The sequence below is a fragment of the Zootoca vivipara genome, chromosome 6 (genome assembly GCF_963506605.1).
Source record: "Zootoca vivipara chromosome 6, rZooViv1.1, whole genome shotgun sequence".
Taxonomy (NCBI): Eukaryota; Metazoa; Chordata; class Lepidosauria; order Squamata; family Lacertidae; genus Zootoca; species Zootoca vivipara.
The window spans coordinates 88,339,398-88,353,762 of NC_083281.1; the positions used below are offsets into that span (position 1 = coordinate 88,339,398).

General features: G+C 48.9%; 1 protein-coding gene across 2 annotated transcripts in view; it reads right to left on the bottom strand.

Annotated features, from left to right (window-relative positions):
- Positions 1-14,365, bottom strand: part of ALPL (alkaline phosphatase, biomineralization associated) — a 54,425-nt gene that overhangs the window by 12,030 nt on the left and 28,030 nt on the right. For both annotated transcript variants that reach the window (XM_035119891.2, XM_060276293.1), the window contains exons 5-6: positions 11,887-12,061; positions 7,936-8,111 (exon numbers count right to left, since the gene is read on the bottom strand). In XM_035119891.2, coding sequence (XP_034975782.1) covers positions 7,936-8,111; positions 11,887-12,061 — 351 coding nt within the window. The remainder of the gene's footprint in view (positions 1-7,935; positions 8,112-11,886; positions 12,062-14,365) is intronic.

The following is a 14,365-nucleotide window of genomic DNA, read 5'->3' on the forward strand; positions in this document are numbered from 1 at the left end:
AGCTGAGCCTGATGGGCAACAAAGCAGCTTAGGGCATCTGCGTCCTGCCCAGGTCTGGCACTGTGTGTACTGCAGCGCCCGATGGGCTCCTACGCTAAGGCAGGAAAGCAACTAGGGATACGAGTCAAGCCGGACAGTTTGTTCCAGTGTAAACAGAACACTGTCTGACTCAGCAGGCTGGATCTAAGAACCTTTCCATGTTCTGGACATTTTATCGTCCCACTTTGGCTCTGGGGATACAAGGCAAACGGGAATAACTCAGCTCCTGTTTTGTGGGGCAGCTGCAGGAATTGTGGTTGTAAGGCCTGGATAAACACTGCGGGACCCAGGAGGGCTCCCGAAACGAGGTTTGGAAGTCTCTCATTCTGCTCGGGTTCCCTCTTTGCACCGGTTCAGACAGAAATTAAAAAGGGGGGGGCTGGGGGGGTTAAGTGCTGAGCAGGCACTAGAGACATTTTGAAAGGGAAGGAAAAGTCCTACGTCTGGTTCATAAACCTCTGCAGGTTTTCAAAGAGATGCTTCCCGACCGTCTCTCTTCCTGCAATCCGTCCTTTGCAGGTTCTCTGCCCAGCCCAATAGGAGCTTAATTCAGCTGGGCTGCCTCTGAGAAGGCCTGCGACGGAGAGCCTGTTTATTTGACCACAATTACGTTTCTTTGCTGACACTCCAACCTCCTCCTCCGATGTAGGGTCTTAGAAGGTGAATCATCCAATGCAGCAGAACTGGGCCAGATTGTGGGGCGGGGGGGGGGGTAGAGAGGGAGAGATTTGAAGGGGAACATTTAATTACACACCCAACAGAATTGGCTCACCCAACATGTAATTATTGCAGAACAAAGTTAAAATTATTATCATTTTTTAAAAATGGACATATTAAGCTGCTTAAATAACAGATTCGCCTTTTTGCTTTATTTTTGCCGTGGGTTTATTTGAAGTAGAGAGACCCACCCACCCCTATTTATTTACCCCGGGGGAAATGCGGTGCCGGGTTCCATCGGACGATGCGAGTGGTGAAAGGAGTCCGGAGACTGACCTCTGCCGCTCAAACCGCGGGGTGGCTGGGGCCGTTGTGGCCGCCTGTTTGCACTGCCACGGCTGCTGCAACCAAGCTAACATTTCCCCTGGCATCGCCGGCCGCTCCTGGGCCAGTGCTGTTTGGAGGGCACCCAGCAGCGCTCCAGGTGCCCGCAGGCAGCAGGAATGCGAGGTCAAGCCTGGCTTAGCCTTGTGGTGGTGGAAGAGCATTCTGTGAGGTTTGTGGCAGGGTGGGGCTGGCACCAGGTCCCTGCCCCTGCCTTTGCCCAATCTTCTGGGCCCCAACATCTCCCTTGCATGAATCTATGGTTCGCACTTGTGCCTCGCAGCTGCTCTTCCTCCTCCTCCGCCAGCCGCACGGGAACCCAGCGCCTTCCGCAACCTGCCTGCAGAGCGCACGGTTTTGCCCGGTGAGAAATCTAATTCCATGGCAAGGCCTCAGAAAACTGGGAGTGGGAAGCCCACTGAGTTGCTGAGCTCCCTGGCTCAGCTTCCTCTGGGCAACCTCTGTGCTTGCATAACATTAGTGGCTTCTTATAACTGGCTTCCTTTGCCTGCCCACTGCAAAACGCCTCTTCACACAGAGGAATGAATGCCAGAGCGAGCGGCCAGAGCCACATCCCCCCCCCCCAACTCTCTCCCTTTCTCTCTCTCATTTTCTCTCCTGCTTCAGCTGGAAATTTTTCACCCTGGGGGTATATATTTCATTCTGCGTCTGTTAGATTAAAGTCCTCTGAGGAGCATGGAAAAATCCCTGTTCCTTCATCCGGAAAATGCCATGCCGCCAGATTCATGGGCACTAGGAAGATCCTGATTGTATATTGATTACAGTGGTACCTCGGGTTAAGAACTTAATTCATTTTGGAGGTCCGTTCTTAACCTGAAACTGCTCTTAACCCGAGGTACCACTTTAGCTAATGGGGGTCTCCCGCTGCCTCCGCCACACAATTTCTATTCTCATCCTGAAGCAAAGTCCTTAACCCGAGGTACTGCTTCTGGGTTAGCGGAGTCTGTAACCTGAAGCGTCTGTAACCCGAGGTACCACTGTACTTTTAAAGGCTGAAGAGGAGTTTAAAAATGCCAGAAGACTCTGCGTTATACTGAGTCAGACCCAGGCAGCACAGCAATGTGGGAACGTGGGGAGCGCTGCGCTCCGGGCGCCATGCCTAAGGAGGGTGACAAAATCCCCCTGGGCTGATCGGCATGGTGGTCCTCGCACCACCAGCGGGCATATTTGCGCGGTGGCGCTTTCACCCCCCGGCAGGTGTCGCCCAATGGCACCCCTGGGAGGATTGCCCCGCCCCCTGGGCAGATCACCGCACCTCCATGGGTGGATTGCCCCACCCCTGGGTGCACATCATATTTGCTTCTCTGGGTGCTCCAGCGGCTTCCTCTGCCACTGGTCAGATCCTTGCTCTGTCTAGCTCAATGTTGTCTACACTGACTGGCAGCAGTGGATCCCCAGGTTTCAGGCAGGAAAGTTAAGACAAATGTTTGTGCCTTTAAAAGATGTCTGGCGGTTGCTTCATCAGGTATGTCAGAAGGAAAGGGCTAGCTAGAGACAGAGTACCTCTGAATTAAAGGGTAAAGGTAAAGACCCCTGGATGATTAAGTCCAGTCAAAGGCGACTATGGGGTTGCGGCGCTTGTCTCGCTTTCAGGCCAAGGGAAACGCCGTTTGTCCACAGACAGCTTTCCAAGTCATGTGGCCAGCATCACCAAACTGCTTCTGGCACAACGGGACACCATGACAGAAACCAGAGCGCACAGAAACATCATTTACCTTCCCGCTGCAGCGGTACCTAGTTATCTACTTGCACTGGTATGCTTTCGAACTGCTAGGCTGGCAGGAGCTGGGACAGGGCAACAGAAGCTCACCCCATCATGGGGATTCAAACCACCGACCTTCCGATCAGCAAGCTCAAGAGGCTCAGTGGTTTGGACCCCAGCGCTACCCGCATCCCTGAAACCTCTGAATTAAGAGCTGTTGGGGAGCACAAGTTTAGAGAAAAGGCAAGTCAGAGGCAACAGGAAAGTTTATACAATTATGAGCGGCACAGAGAACAGCACTAGAACTCGTGGCTATCCAAAGAAGCTGGATGCTGGAAGACTGAAGACCAATAAAAGAAAGGACTTCTTCAAGTAGTGCATGGCTGAACTATGGAACTCCCTCCTGCAGGAAGCAGGGATGGCCACCACTAGGATGACTTAAAAAGAGGATTAGACAGATTCATGGAGAAAGAGAAGGCCTTTGACAATGGCAGAGCTTGAGGTCTCAAATTTCAGCGGCGCCCTGGGCAATGCCAAAATTTGGCACCCCCACCCTCCCTCAAGCCTTCCATTCTACATCATAGTTGCAGCGCCCCAAAGGCTCCACACCCAGGGCAACTCAAACTGGTCGCGTTCCCCTAAATTAACCTATTGATGACTACGCTCTACCTTTCAAGGGCTGCCACGTGGAAGAGGGAACAAACTCGTTTTCTCCTGCTCTGGAGGATAGGACTCAAACTAATGGCTCCAAGTTACAAGAAAGGAGACTCTGACTAAGCATACGGCAAAATGTTCTGATAGTAAGAGCTGTTTGGCAGTGGGAACGGTCTTCCTCGGGAGGTTGTGGGCTCTCCGTCCTTGGAGATTTTTAAGATAGCCGTCTATCATGGACACTTAAGTTAAGATTCCTGCATTGCAGATCAGACCAGCCACACAAGGCACCAAATGGGTGCCAGCTACATCCTGTCATCCATCGTCTCCATTGCTGCCCGCAGAACCTCCTGTGTGAACATCGGCCCACAGAGACATCAGCATCGCCTCTAGGCGCTGCTGGCATCATTCCACCACCAGGGGGAGCTGTGACCTCTCCTGCCGTACCCACTGCCTGCCTGAGACAATAGGCATTGATCGTGCTTTTGGGCAAGCGGTGCCAGCTGGCATTGGGTGCCCTGCTGTGACGATGCAAACCGATGCGCTCTGCTACAATGGCCCAGATAAAAGATTAACGCACGACACCACGGCGCATCTTCCAAGCTTCTCTTCGCCCTGGACGTGGAATGCATCTGCCCTCTGGCCTCCTGGCACACTCTCGCCCTTGCCAGCTTCCTGCGTTTGGGGGAAATGGGCCGGGGAGGTGGGGGCTGCTGGCTGGGTCCTCGAGAGAGTGGGCCTGAATAGCAACAGGGGCTCGTTGCCCAAGTGCCAGGTGCAGGCAGTGGCTGGGGAGAGGCCACCCTGCTCGCTCGCTTTCTCTCCCCTCTTTGGGTTGCAAGGACGAGGACGAGAACAGCTGTTGTGGGAAACAGAGACACAATTCAGGCTCTCTGGTCCGGCATGAAGAAGGAGGAGGAAGGGTCTGCGTTGCCGGAGACTTTCTTGGGTTGCATTCTCAAGGGCCTCCCCACTCGCCCCCCTCAGAGCTGGCAATTCACACAACTTTTCCACTCTGAAAGCTTTCTTTGAGCTGATCTGCATAGTTAAATCAGCTGCTTGGAAAACACCAAAAGCTTCTAACCCCGGCCTATCCTCAGCCAGTCAAGAGCCTGGCTGTTGTTCCAGGCGAGGGATAGATGAAGTCGCCCATTTGGGGGGTTTTCTCGTTTTTCCAATCTCCACTTCTCCACATTCTCACACCGCTTTGCCATTTTTCGTTAATGTCCCCAGGAAATTTTGCCAGTATCCGAAAGCAAATTTTTCCTAGGCTACACTCCCGCCCCCCCATGCAATTACCCCTAATGTTTGCCAGCAGATTTTGGTATGTCCTTTCCACTAAGGCATTTCCCTTCAATATAAACTTTTATCCATCAGCACCGTTTGGAATTGCAAAATTCAGAGAAGTGGGGGTTTTGAAGAGTAGCTGCAATTAGGTGTGTTTATTCTTTCTGGAAGTACAGATCCCAAACCAAATTCCTTTCCCATCCCCCTACCTTCCAGATGAATTATCTGTGCAACTGATAAAACATAGGGCTGTCATCTGATTCCTCAACTTTTGTAGAGCCCCCCCACCCCTCTCTGTTCAGCCATCTGGGTTAGAGATTTTAGCTTCCAATAAAAGGGAGCCAAATCAGGACACCAAGAGCAGGGTTCAAGGGCAGAGAGATTATTCTTTATGCACAACCAAGGAAACATCGTGACTCTTGGTTTAACTTCCAAGATTTGAAAAGAAAATTGCAATGCAAGGCCTTCAGATTACCACCCGTTTTTTAGCTCATTGCAAGACAGACAGACAGACAGACAGACAGACAGAGAGGTTTTTCTCCCAAGACACCCAGCCAAGTCATTAGATGGTAATTCACCCCACAATCTCTAATTTAAGGTGTTTCCTTTTTAAAAAGAAATATTTTTGTTGTTGCTGTAGGAGTCCTCATGCTTTAGCCAATTTTAATTTGTACATGTTTTATGCACCATGAAGCGTTGAAAGAAAGAAGGCAGGGAGCAGCTTTTCCCAGCCAACCCCCAAATGAAAGATCTGAGGGGAGCTGGGGGGCAGGGATTAAATAATCTGTCAATTTTCCAATTCCCTGGCTTTCTAAATTTTCCAGTCTTAAATTCAGATCTCCACATCTCCACAGTGATTTGAGCTGTTGTTGTTTCGATCTTTGTGAAAATTCATCAGTACAATCATAATAATAATAAAAAAAAACACGGTTATAAACACACGAGCAATTTCCCCAGAATATGATGCATTTTGATTGTTATTTTTCCCCCCAATACAGCCATCATTGTACATATTGTTTGGTTGTAGAAGTGCATTGCAAAATCTGGAGAAGTGTGAATTCTGAAGGACTGCTGTGCTTCAAATATTGCTTCGAGAAGTACGCATTAGGGTACTCATCCATGTACAAACCAAAAAGGATGCAAATGACAGTGCAAATGCAAGATTCACATCTATTGCTCCACCCACTTTTGCACCACTGTCATGTGACCCTGGAAAGGTTTCCCACAAGGTCATGTGACCCCTGAACGCAGCCTAGCATACCCCACAAAGTTAGCCTGAGGATCACATGGGGTTAGGGAGGCCATTTTCGGTCGCCCTGATCTCCTTGGAGCAGGACTGAAAATGCAATAAATCAACCCAGAGCTTGATCCTCCCCTTTTTGTCCCTCCCGAACCCACCCACCTTGCTCTCCGAAATAACAGCTTGCTGCCGAAACCAGAGAGCGAGAGTAACGCCCGAGGAAGGGCTGTGGTGTTCCATGCATGGCACAGCACATTTTGCACAAAGTAGAATAATTATTAGGCTTGTGGCAGAGCCCGAGCCGTTCTGCAGTCCCAGGAGACAGTGCTGGGAGCTAAATGGGCCACTCATCTCAGGGGTGGGGAGCCCTGGGAAGACCATTGAGGGGTGGGCCCTGGGGACAGGGCTGGGGAAACCCAGCCAGATGGGTGGGGTAAAGATATATTATTATTATTATTATTATCATTATTATTATTACAGCCATCCTGCAAGGTAGGTTAGGCTTAGGCTGAGAGGCAGGGACTGGCCTAAGGTCACACCCAGGGAGCTCCACGTCTGAGGGGGAAGAGGAGGGCGATCAGGATAATGGAGGGTCCAGAAACCAATCCTTATGAGGAACGTTTGAGGGAGATGGATATGTTTAGCCTGGAGAAGAAGAGACTGAGAGGAGGTAGGAGAGCCATCTTCAAATATTTGACAGGTTGTCACATGGAGCAAGTTTGTTGTCTCCTGCTCTGGAGGGTAGGACTCGAACCAGTGGCTTCAAGTTACAAGAAAGGATCAACTTCCTGACATTAAGAGCCGTTTGACAGTGGCATGGCCTCCCTCGGAAGGTGATGGACTCTTTTTCCTTGGAAGTTTTTTAAGCGTAGGTTGGATGGCCATCTGCCATGGATGCTGTAGCTGAGATTCCTGCATTGCAGGGGTTGGACTAGATGACCCCTGGGGGTACCATCAAACTCGACAATTCTAGGATTCTGTGGCTCTAACCACTACATTGGCTCATCAAAGAGAGATAACATCACCCAAAACATCACCCAAAATACGCTGTGATTTCATTTATATTCCCCACCTTTGGTATCCGTAGAACCCTGAGGATCAGTGCTTTTTTTCTATTTTTTTAAAAAATGTTTAGGGCTACTCTCATATTCCTACTCATATCGAAATACTGCCCCTCAATGAGGCCGAACTTAGACTCACAAATTGCTTAGGGGTATGCGTACCCCCATGTCCCCCCCCAAAAGCACTTCTAAGGAACATCTCGCCTAACCCCCTGCAATGCAGGAATACAGGTGAAACTCGGAAAATTAGAATATCGTCGAAAAGTGCATTCATTTCAGTAACGCGACTTAAAAGGTGAAACCAATATATGAGATCGATGCATGACATGCAAAGCAGCCTTTATTTGTTGTAATTGTAATTATTTGTTGTTAGGTGGGTCAATTATAAATGGAATGTAATTAATGAAATGTAATAGTGATGTTTATTTTTGTATTATTGTAACTATTTGTTTTATTACTGTGGAATTTCCAAAAGAAAGTATTTGTAAAAATTAAAAGGAAATTTAAAAAAAATAGTAAGTTGCATTACTGAAATAAATGCACTTTTCGACGATATTCTAATTTTCCGAGTTTCACCTGTATGCAGGTCTCCCATGTGGGGATCAAACCTGCAACCTTGGAGTTATCAGAACCATGCTCTAACCCAGTGTTTCCCAACCTTTGGTCTCCAGCTGTTTCAGACTACAATTCCCATCATCCCTGACCACTGGTCTTGCTAGCTAGTGATGATGGGAGTTGTAGTCCAAAAACAGCTGGAGACCAAAGGTTGGGAGACACTGCTCTAACCAATGGAGCTATGGTGCCCTCCCCACTCTGTCCAATCTTCATTGCCCTTCTTCCCCTCTTATATTAAAAACCAGCCCCGCAAGTGTCCTCGGCTGACCCGCGCTCACCTCAATGTCTGGGATGTTTTCGAAAAGCTGGTGTGCGATGTCTTTGCAGCCCTGCTCGATGGCCTCAGGGGGCATCTCGTTGTCCGAGTACCAGTCCCGGTCGGCAGAGTGCGCATAGGCCGCGCTCGGCGTGGCATGGTTGACCCGCGTTGTCGTGACGATGCCCACGGATTTGCCTGGGACCAGAGAAGCCAAGGAGGCAAAGATGCGCTCTTCATTCATCCCGGAGGCCTGGAGGCCGAGGCTTTCCAGGGCCGACGACTGCATGAACTTTGGCAAAACTCAGCGGGCACAGAAGCTGCGTGACCTGAGTCCGCTGGGCGATGCTTTAGAGAGCCAAGCGCAAAAAAAAAAACCACCCTTCCGGGCGAGACGCCACCACCAAACTCCCTCCCCTCTTCTCCCAAGCTAAATGACCCCTCTCACATCTTGGGCATGCAACGGGGTCAAACCGTGCTGCTGAAAACACATTATTCTGTCTATCGACACAGCCGGTTAAACATTGTTCCGCTCTGCGGAGTTAATCATCTCGCCGAGAGTGATTTTTGGCTCTCCTCCCCTGTCCCTCGGAGCCCACGGAGAACAAGCAGAACAACTGCGCTCTGTGTCTCCTCCAGATCATCCCTTTGCTTTTCGCACTTCCTTCCTTCTCCCCCCCAACCCACCGTCTCTCTGCACAAGCCCCATGGGGGCACCATGGATAAAGGCAAGGCCAGGCACAAGCCTCCTTTTGTAATTGGAGCTGGGGGGACACACACCCCTTCAAGGGAGAATCCGAGGGTTTATTTTTAATCGTGGTTTCCAACTGATCCATGGAAAGAGGCGCTCTGTTTGGCATTGCTTTATATAAAAGAGAAAGAGAGGGCAGAGAGGTTTCGAGTGTGGGCACCTGCAAATGCCAGGCTTTGATCTGGTTTCGTTCCAGCGCACACCCCAAAAATCACAGTGTGACCACCGAGGCCATTCAGACCAGCTGGCCCATGAAAGGACAGCGATCAAACAGGTTCTTCTTCAGACATTTAACTATGGACTCGTGTCCAAAAAGTTTGATTGGTTTTTTTTAGCATCAACAGAATGCATTTTTCAAAAGCAATGTTTTCTTGGCACTTTCCATCTGTTTATTCATTTAAAAAAACAACAACAACAGGAAGGATCAGAGCCTTTGGCTCCTGCAAAACATTTCAGTGGCGACGATAAAGAGGGCCGCTTCTTTGAGCAGCGTGACTTAGTGCTTCCCGTTTTATAAATACCCAGGCGGAATTCTTCTCATGTATATATAATCACACGAATTTTCTATCAGGAACAGATGTAATGCGGAGGTTGCAGGTTCGATCCCCGTAAGGGACAGCTGTCTATTCCTACATTGCAGGGGGTGGACTAGAATTCAGCGTTTCCCAAACTTGGGTCTCCACCAGCTGTGTTTTTCTTGGACTACAACTCCCATCATTCCTATCTAGCAAGACCACTGGTCAGGGATGATGGGAATTGTAGTCCGAAAACAGCTGGAGACCCAAATTTGGGAAACGCTGATAGATGGTTGTCAGGGTCCCTTCCAACTCTATGATTCTATGTTCAGACATTGTGCTATGCTCATTTCAGGCAGGAGATGTTCCCAGCCTCACCTGGAGAGACCATGCGTCGATCCAGGGCCCTCCTGTATCTCCTCCTGGTACTTACCAGGGGGGGGCGCAATCCAGGGGCACTGGAAGCTGCCTTAGACTGTTAAGAGTGTAAGGAGAGCCTGGGTGCTGGATCTAGCCAATGGCTCATGTAGTCCAGCGTGCTGATCCCAGAGGGGTCACCCAGATGTCCCAAGGAGAAACCAACAAGCAGGACCCAACTGAGCACAAGCGCCCTCTCCCCCCCCCTGTGGTTTCCAGCAGAAACTGGTATTTGGAAGCACAGCTGCCTCCAACCACGAAGGCAGAGCTTAGCCACCCTGGTTAGTAGCCACTGGATAGCCGTTCCCAGCCCTATCAAGCAATTCTAGGGATTAAACCAGGGACCTTCCACATGCAAATCGATGTGCTCTGCCACTGGGCTTCTTATACAGCCCTTCTCTCCAATGCTGGGAAACCTTGGACACTAAGATTCTGTTTTGCCTGAGTATCAAACCAGTCTCAAGTCCAGCTCCTGTCCCGGACAATGCAGTTATTGTGGTTAAAGTATTCTGACACCCTTCCAGAAAGTTATCTGCGATCTGCTACTAAGTGAAGTTTTAAGAGGAAACTTTTGCTTGGCGGTTAAAAAGCCCACCTATTTTCACACGAGAATGAGAGCAAAACCCAACGCTCAACTCTGGATCTGGAACGACCCGCAAATAAAAATGCTCCCCCCATGTAGGGGAGAAAAGTGGAAAATTCCAGCACCTTTTCGCTGAAGCCCCATATTGAACAAATGGATTTTTTTTAAAAAAAAAAGTATTGCTAAAAGCTAGGCCTTGTATGAAAAGTGCAGATAACAGGCCGAGTGCTGGAGAGCCTAAGCTACCAGCTTCTGCACCCTCGGGAAAAAGCTGGATTTAATTTGGAGGGACTTGCTTTTGATTATGCTGTTAATGGAATAATAAGCAAGCATTTATCTCTCAAAGCCCACGATTTTCAAAATGCCTTATCAACCAGCGAGCTTTACACTTGCAATCTGTTTCAAAGCTGCTGCATTTTGAATTGTTGTGACCTGCCCTGGGGCCTTAGGGTGAAGGATGAGTAATAAACCAAATTTATTATTAGGATATCATCAGGGGTGGGGAAGCCTTAGATCAGGCATCCCCAAACTTCGGCCCTCCAGATCTTTTGGACTACAATTCCCATCATCCCTGACCACTGGTCCTGTTAGCTAGGGATCATGGGAGTTGTAGGCCAAAACATCTGGAGGGCCGCAGTTTGGGGATGCCTGCCTTAGATCACCAGATGTGATCTTCCAGGCCTCTTTATGTAGACTGTGGACTGTGCCCCTCCTCCTACTGAGCTATGGTCCTTGCTTTAAAAAATAATAATCAAAATTCTACTCCTCATGGTTCAGAAGGAAGGGCTGGCTTAAAGAGGAACACATAACCTCCAACATTTCTCCGATCAAAATAGGAATATCCTATGCCGTAATAACAATAATATTTATACGTCATCCATCTAACTGGGTTGCCCCAGCCACTCTGGGAGGCTTCCAACATATGTTAAAACATGATAAAACTTCAAACATTAAAAAAAACTTCCCTATACAGGGCTGTCTTCTGAAAGTTGTACAGTCGTACCTTGGTTGACAAACACCTTGTGACTCGAACATTTTGGCTCCCGAACACATGTCTGGTTTGTGAACGTTCTTTGGAACCTGAATGTCTGACACGGCTTCTAATTGGCTGCAGGAGCTTCCTGCAGCCAATCAGAAGCCACGCCTTGGTTTGCGAACGTTTTGGAAGTAGAACGGACTTCCAGAACGGATTCCGTTCGACTTCCAAGGTACCACTGTCCCCGGGGGTCGCATAACTCCATACCCGCCAACATTTCTCTGATGAAAATAGGGGCGTCCTAAGGAAAAGTGGAACATTCCAGGATCAAATTAGAAACCGGGACGGCTTCTGTAAATCTGGGACTGTCCCTGGAAAATCCCAGACTTGGAGAGTCTGGGAACATAGGAAGCTGCCTTGGATCAAGTCAGGCCACTGACTCAGCTAGATCAGTTTCCCTGACATTGCCCCCCCGCGATTGAACCTGCAACCTTCTGCATGCAAAACAGAGGCTCTGCCCTTGAGCTACATCCCTGCCCCCAGAAAAGCACCAGTAACTTTTCACTTTTGCATTCAGAGGGCACACAAACAAGGTTGCTTCCAAACAGCAACAGTGAGTTTAAAAGATTTTTTTTTAAAAAAACACCTTTTTGCCCAACTCTGGCAGTAAAGGTTATCTGTTGGAATGAGTCACTGGACATCCCAGATTTTGGACCCCTTGTCCCACTCACCTGCCGCCTTCGCCCATTTGAGGATAGAGGTCACCTCGTTCCCCGCCGTGGTGTTGCACTGGGACCTTGTCACAGCCGCGCTGACACCCAACGTCCCCTCATTGGCCTTCACTCCACACAGGTAAGCCGTGGCTGTGCCCGCACTATCTGGTACCTGAGCGTTGGTGTTGTACGTCTGCGGGGAGCAATGGCAGAAGGGGCGAGAGGGCTTAGGCTGCGTTGTGTTGTCGTTGAGCCTCAGCAACTCATTCATTTGCTCGCTTCATTAAAATAATAATACAATAATAATTTATTCTTTATACCCCGCCCATCTGGCTGGGTTTCCCCAGCCACTCTGGGTGGCTCCCAACAGAATATTAAAAACACGATAAAACATCAAACATTTAAACCTTTGCTAAACAGGGCTGCCTTCAGGTGTCTTCTAAAAGTCAGATGGTTTTTTATTTCCTTGACATCTGACGGGAGGGCGTTCCACAGGGCAGGCACCACCACTGAGAAGGCCCTCTGCCTGGTTCCCTGCAACCTCTCTTCTCGCAGGGAGGGAACTGCCAGAAGGCCCTCGGAGCTGGACCTCCAGGCTGCACGATGGGGGTGGAGATGCTCCATCAGGTATACCAGGTATAAAAAGAATTATGGGGCAGGATGAGCCCCATAGGTGGCAGCTGGGGAACCGTTCCTGCTGCCAACAGCCCTTCCCCATCGCAGAGCAGTAAAGCCCACCCACATCCTTGAGCTTCTGTCAATATTATTATTATTATTATTATTATTATTATTATTATTATTATTATTATTATCTTTTACATCCTGACTTTTTCCCTGACAGGAACTCAAGGTGGCTGACAGCTAAAAAGTAGAGACAGCTAAAACATTGAGGTGGGGAGAGAGCACTCATTTAAAAAAAACCAATTAAACATAAATAGAATTAAACATATAGAATTAATAATTATGTTTGTTTGTTTGTACCCTGCCCATCTGACTGGGTTGCCCCAGCCACTCTGGGCGGCTTCCAACATATATAAAACATCACACACGAGTTAAACATACATTATAACTCACTAACACATTACAAACAAAAAACAAAAAACTAGCATGACCACTGTCTATAGAGGGCAAAGGACCAATTTCTTAGGAGAAAAGACCAAAAAAACACAATTGAATAGCATGCAGGTCGGATGTTTGTTGCCTCAGTCCTCACACTGGCGGCAGCCCAGTTAAAAACGTCCCAGCGCAAATTAAAAATACTCGAGGAATTGAAGCAACCTCGGCTGCGGTTGGCACAGGGCTCGCTTGCTGGGCTGAGGACGTGCCAAGTTGCCTAGAGTCTTGCAGGAGGGGGAGGGTGGAATATGGGTGCAAACAAGCTCTATAGGCAGGGGGGCTGGAGAAAGGGGATCCTGGACTGCCTTTTGCAGCTGGGAGGAGCAGTGCGTACGGGGGAGGGGGCGCGGAGTGAGAGGTTGCAGGCTCGGGCACCTCCCTTCCTGAAAACGGGTGGGTTGTTTATATATTTCCAACTACTCATACAATATGCTTGTCAACAATTTCTCAGTTTAGTTTTTCTCCCCCTTTCTGTTCGCTGTAACTTGCCTTGCTAGTTCTAGCCTTGATGGGGGAAACTGCTATTGCTGCTTCCTGTCCTCGTCCCGTCCCCCGTCCCCCATCTGTCCACTATTAACTCTGGGCATGGTTATGGGAACTGGGCAGCCGTATGCATTTGGTTTGGAGTCAGACCACTGTAGCCTGCAGGGGGGCTGATATATGCATGAACATGCATAGAGGGTTGACCCCAATATTAATTTGGGGACATTATAGGTTGGTGGGGGAATGTATGGAATTGCTTTCCCTCTTTTGTTGCAGTTAAATACATATTGTCAAGAGTGAAGCTGTGTTCTTCTCTGACAAGGGAGCTATTCAAGAGTATAAAGGTAAAGGGACCCCTGACCATTAGGTCCAGTTGTGACCGACTCTGGGGTTGCGCGCTCATCTCGCATTATTGGCCGAGGGAGCCGGCATAAAGCTTCCAGGTCATGTGGCCAGCATGACAAAGCCGCTTCTGGCAAACCAGAGCAGCACATGGAAACGCCGTTTACCTTCCCACTGTAGCGGTTCCTATTTATCTACTTGCATTTTGATGTGCTTTCGAACTGCTAGGTTGGCAGGAGCTGGGACCGAGCAACGGGAGCTCACCCCGTCACAGGGATTCGAACCGCCGACCTTCTGATCAGCAAGCCCTAGGCTCAGTGGTTTAGCCCACAGCACCACCTGGGCTGTGTAATCTTATTACACATATGTAATCTTAAAACATCTAGATGCAAGTTTTATGGAAAACCCATATCTCAAAATCATACATGATGTAATAGTTGCAAGTAAGTCCTGAAAGCCTAGCTGTTCATGGAAATGTTATTTAATATGCAGTGTGCAGTTGACACCATAAGATTCTAAAACAAGTGTGTACAGTACTGTATATTCAAAACTAAAT